Below are 6,000 nucleotides of genomic sequence, written 5' to 3'. Positions count from 1 at the left end.
GCGGATATCAAGCTGACATGCATAGTAAGAAATAACTAATAGTAACAATTATGCGTACAGTCTCCTGGAATAATAATAGAAAATGAAAAACTTAAAGGAATGGGAGAAGTTGTACTCACCGGGACCTCCTATCAGGATAATAAGGTCGTCAGACCGAAAATATCATATCTTCTGTATGCATGTCAATCATATGCATCCACCAAATATGCAGCAAACAAAGTGCAGTAAACACAAGCAATAAATGCAATCCATGTATATGATGCAAATGACATGGTCACCCCTGACGCTAGTCAGCCATCTCACACACGATGGTGAGACTGAATGAATAGGACTATGACAATTGTACACTCTGCCATCACTGCTCCTGATGAGTGACCGAGTGGACAGGATGCTGTCGGAGTACACCTATCCTCCTACCCCAAATCATAAGTGGGGGAGCTTAATGCTCTCATCTCCCTGAGACAATCCAGAGGAGGGACCCCTGTCGTGCTACCACGCTGCGTCACGCTACCCATGAGTAGACCAGCGGAGCACTGACAGAGCAACTGCCACACACCCTGCCTGATATACCACTAACCTATGAGTGGTTATGTGTGTAAATCCATGTAATTGGCGATGTGCTCAACAATAATGGAGCTGGCAATCGCTCAACATGCAATCATGCAAGATGGTACATGACACTAAGCATGTAAATCCATATCTACCTCCATAAAACATGTACCACAAAATAAATGGCTCAAATAAGAAGATCTAGGTACACGTATCAGATATGATAAATTCTAGTCCGATATAACATAAGGCATGGTATGCCACTACCTCTATGAGCATAAATAATCAAGAGGGTAATAGATGCAAAACAGGTAATAAATAAGCATGCTGAAGGAATCAAGCAATGACATACTGATGCAGATATAACATAATTATTACTTCTAATTAAAATCCACTATGCATATCAAATGACAATATCTAAAAGATAAGCTAAGGTACCTGCCTCCAATATAGTGCGTGCCAAAGGTAATCTCACGTAAGGCAACTCGTTGCAAATCAGAGTCTTGTAACAACACATTAATTTAGCTACTCCCATATATATCAAATAGCTAATCAAAATTCTTATTTACCAGAAACCCTAATTCATTCATTAAACATCAGTTAGCTATATAACTCGGGTATAATCCGAAGCTTAGATTAGATCCATAATTTAACCCTAATTAAATATACCTCAATGGTCAACTAGGATTAGTTTCCTTAACCCTAATTATTCCATTTAGATTTAAATCTATACTTAATCAATTCTAAACTCACCTAATATAAATCTATCATCCAACCATATAATTCAATTCATACCTAATTCAATTTATATACCAGATCTAACAAACCATGTATACAAAACATAAACTCACTCTAAAACTAGTTTTTTCATAACTAGACATAAACTCATCCTAAATCCGAATGTTCGGTTGTGGAGTCTCTGCCAGAGATTCGTGCCGGGGGGAAATATAGTGGTCGAAACTAGGAGATGTTGCTACGGAAAAATAGCAATTGTTACCACAATAAACAACCAGTCAGTTTCATCACAGGAGCCCTAATCAAATCCAATGAAACAACTAAGGAAGAATTTTCTTCCGGCATCAAACCAAGTCTACACTCTTACCCTAAATCCCTATCTGCAAGCTTCTGTTGAAGATGGTGTCTCTGACGACCCTCCCCCCCTTGAGTTTGAACAGAGCACGGATGAGGCTCTAGGACACAGAGAGAAGATGACAGTGAAGAATCGGAAAGAGTAAGGCTTGTTGGTGGTTGCTATGGTGCCTAGCCCAACAGAGGAGAGCTAGCGGTCGGCGATCGGAGTAGCACTACTAGAGCCTGAGAGGAGGAGACGCTGCCTCAGGGCCGATGGAAATCTAGCGGCTCAACCCTAGTGATGACGGTGTCCGCGGCTGTGAACAACTCCCTCGACGTCAGTCGCTCGTGTGGATGAATGGTGACGAGTAGAGGAGGAGGAGATGGGGCCGAGAAGGGGGCTAGGGCACGAAAGAAGGGGAAAGGAAATGGGAAAGCAGATATGCCCCGGTTTATTTCCTAGCCGTTGGTTTTGTTCGCTGGGAAGAGGAAACGTCGCGAGGCGGCGCCGTCGATGGGGAAGACATGGAGGAGAAAAGAAGAGAGGAAGGGGAAAGGGCAGCCGACATGTGAAGGCTCGGGATGGGTTCGGTGAGTAAGGAAAAGAAAAAAGAAAAGGAAAAAAGGAAAAAAGAACAATAAAATTTTTCCTCATTTAAATGGGTAGCTTAAACAGGTTTTCCCATGGTCCTATAATTGATTCCCCTTAAACTCGTCATACAAACCTCGAAAAATTCTCAGAAAATTTTTAAAAATTCCTAAAATTTTGTTAAGGTTATTTCTCAAATAACCTATTATTATTATTTAATTATCATATTTTACACCGAAGGCTCCAAACTAAGCAAAACTAAATCTGTCCTTTTACTTGCATTTTACTTTTGTATTTTTTCGCTGCACATACTTTGATTTCAAAACGAAAAGCAAAAGTTTTTGAAAACCACATAATTCACCCTCTCTCACGTGTGTCTCAATCCAACATAAAGTTGCTGTAGCAAATCCCATTTATTGCAGCTTACCATATTTTCCAGTGTTTAGGGTATGAAACAAACTGGTACTGTAGCAGAAACCTAGTTACTGTAGCAAACCCTAAAAAGCTCAATTTCTAGGTTTAGAGTCTATCGATTGATTGATACTGTCTATCAATAGCTAATGCTCTGTTTCAACTTTACCAAGTTGAATTCCTATTTTGTCTGGTATCCGGTTGACCTCAATCTATCAAGATTTCCCTTACTCAACATCCAGTCAACCTTGACTTGCTGAGACTTCCTGTGACCTAGTCAACTTTGACATGCTGGGACTTTTGTCATCACCAAGTGTTTGATCTTCCATAACCCACTTGGACTTTCTATCTCGTGTCAACTCTATATTGGACTTCTGATCACCAAGTGTTTGATCCTCCGTGACTCATTTATACTTTTTTCTTGCCAACTTTTCATTGGACTTTCGATCACAAAGTGTACGATCAACATTGACTCACTTAGATTTTTCTCTTGTCAACTTTCTGTTGAGCTTTTGATCACCAAGTGTTTGATCAACCTTAACTCACTTAGACTTTCCTTTTGCCAATTTGCTGTTGGACTTCTCACTTCTAGTCAAGTATCCGGTTATCCTTAATTTACTTGACTTCTTACTAACATATTAATAAAATATCAGAACCTAAACTTGAGTGAATCTGAACTTGGTCACCTTGTTCAATCTTGACCCAGGATCGATTGCACTCGATCGCACCAAGAGACTTTTTAAGTATAACTCAAAAATAAATACATGGGAATTTAGGTTCAAAATGAATAATACGATACCATTATAAAAATATATGAATTTTTTATACTAACAAATATCATCTTAAAACATAGAGTCCAATTCTCCCTCTAGCTACTAACCTAAAAAAGTAGGTCTAAAGAGTGGAGTGCAAATTGCAATTACTATGCATCAGAATGACTAACTCGAGGAGTGTGTTGATGAACTCTGTGATAAAAATGACTAACCCAATGGTATGTGTCGACTAACCAAAGGTTAACAAGATTGTAAAGCTTAAATCAGATCTTAAGTCAAGAACAATCGTGATGGGCTTTGTTTTTTTGGAACATATATCTCAGGACACCGGACCGGTTTTAGGGGAGACACTGATGTGATGGTTTCACATTTTATGATATAATGATAAAAAATTTTATAATATATCTAACATTTATATATCTATATTTACCCTCCTCTATATTTATAGGATCGATATTAGAAAACTCCTTAAAATAACAAATCTACCTTTTAAATCAAAAATAATCAACAGAAATTAAGCAGCAATCCTTTATATTATTAAATGGTTTATTCAAATTTAACAGATATTTGTTTTTAACTTGATCAATAATTTTTTTTTTAAATTTACATAAATCGAAAGGCTAAATTAATAAAATTAAATTTGAAAGACGAAACTTAGTTTTTTTTTTTTTCTTCCTTGATGCGGATTGAGGAGAAAAAGAAATCCGTCTACTCAAATAAACAGGGGTTTAATGTCCTCGGCATATGCACAACGCTCGCTCGATCTGTTAATTTTGAAATAATTAGTCGTACTTTTCCTTCCAGGAGTGGGCGAGGAAGATGACCCACGACAGCCCGAGGAGTAAATCGCCGACGAGCTGCCGCGGCCAGTGAGCGGCCAGATCATCGACGCGCCGCTCGAAGGAGAGGCGCCAGAGCGCGACGGCGGCGTGGAGCAGGACGCAGCCCTTGGCGAAGAAACCCTGGAAGTCGCGATCCTCCACGAAGGCCACCATGAAGAGCAGCAGCCCGATAGCGCAGAGGAGCAGCCCGGCGAAGGAGTCGGCGTTGTGGATCAACATCTGGTCGCGCGGGCTCGACCCCTGCAGCAGCCTCGCCGCCGTCTCCGGGCCGTGCCCGACCTCCGCCGCCGCCTCCAGGTAGAACATCATCAGCGCCCCTATCGTCGCCGCCGCCACCGAATGCAGCACGCAGATGTTGAAGAACCCGGACGACGAGGGCGAAGGAGAAAAATCTGCCATCGATCCGCCGGCCGCTCGAGAAGAGGCGATCGGATTGAAGGATTAGGGATTGGATTTGGAGCACTCTTCGTTAATTGCCGCAGATATTTATTGGCGGGGTTTGTTAATTGGTAACGATCCGGCAAATCGTTGGAATATTTTTAGAAAATTTGTTTTATCTTTATGCGTTTTAAAAGAAATTAAGAAAAAAAATAAAGTGATATTATTACATTCTATTTTAATTATCATTAATAACAATCATAATTATTTGGTAGATTGAATGTTTCTATAATTATTAGGCAGATTGAATTATTCTACAAATTTTGTGAGGAATTTTTACTGAGGTCGCAAAAGATGCCCTTTTTTGATTAATCATTTTAATTTTTCGTTATGTGGAAATAAACTTAAAAATGTTTTTACAGTAAATAAAAAGTTTTAAAAAAGTTTTAAAAGAGCACAGCGTAAATCTTATTGGACGAGCCTCTTTTTGTATTTTTTTTTTCAAATGACCATTTATAAGTTCTAACAACTATTCTATTAATGTTTGTTCACTAAAATTTAGATCATGAAAACTTATTTGCTAACCAACCCTTTGGATCAAAATATAAGCTTATTCTTTAGCCGTTCATGAGCTCAGTCAATTGAAAAACTTGACACTCAATCGACAATATATAAGTCAATTTGCAAAGTCATGTAGATAAAATTTTGCTCGAATAATATTATTTTTAAAATTAGAACATTAACTAAGTAGTTGAATGGTCTTCAGTTGGCCGCCCAATTGATTCCGCTCTTTACAAAAATATTTTGATTTTTTAGCCACAACCTTAAGTTGATTAAATTAACTTTACTTGATTTAACCTATAGTATTTTTATCATGAAAAATAGGCTTTTAATTGACTACTTATTCAGTTAAATTTTCTTTAGACGATTGGACACTTAGTAAATTTTTTTATTAGGGTCATCTGAAAATGCACGCTTTCCTTTATGTCATGGACGCTTAGTAATTTTTTTTTTTCAAAAACTATCTATTAGAGGCACTTTGTTTAGAAGAGAGTATCGGGGACCCACGGAGAGGTGCATTGGTAGCAGAATGATTTGATTGTCACTTCTATCATAAATATTTATTTATGGGTGGATGCCACGTAGCTTGACTCTTCATCTTTTGAAACGACTTCTAACGCACGTTTCTTCATACGGCTCAATGGCACATCTTTCTTTACAAAAATTACAGTCCTCGGTGCGTTTGCTATTTCGATCGAACAACTGCAATTAAATCATATTCTATAAAAACCCTAAACAACTCCCACTCGCAACACTTTACCTTTCGTCTTCCACGATTTTCTTCTCTAGCGACCTTTCTTTTGCAAACTTCTCTTTTGCGTTCTAA

General features: G+C 38.5%; 1 protein-coding gene across 1 annotated transcript; it reads right to left on the bottom strand.

The window, feature by feature from the left end:
• Window positions 1-4,175: 4,175 nt before the first annotated feature.
• LOC122028987 lies at window positions 4,176-4,634 on the bottom strand. The gene has a single exon (XM_042587955.1). The coding sequence runs from the start codon at window positions 4,632-4,634 to the stop codon at window positions 4,176-4,178; it is 459 nt and encodes a 152-aa protein (XP_042443889.1).
• Window positions 4,635-6,000: the final 1,366 nt, after the last annotated feature.

The sequence above is a fragment of the Zingiber officinale genome, chromosome 10B (genome assembly GCF_018446385.1).
Source record: "Zingiber officinale cultivar Zhangliang chromosome 10B, Zo_v1.1, whole genome shotgun sequence".
Lineage (NCBI taxonomy): Eukaryota > Viridiplantae > Streptophyta > Magnoliopsida > Zingiberales > Zingiberaceae > Zingiber > Zingiber officinale.
Note: the sequence above shows the minus strand (reverse complement) of the source record. Positions and strands in the feature narration are given on the sequence as shown.

Bases quoted from the DNA above. Each gene is read 5' to 3' on its own strand.
- LOC122028987 (XM_042587955.1), bottom strand. From the start codon at position 4,634: ATGGCAGATTTTTCTCCTTCGCCCTCGTCGTCCGGGTTCTTCAACATC.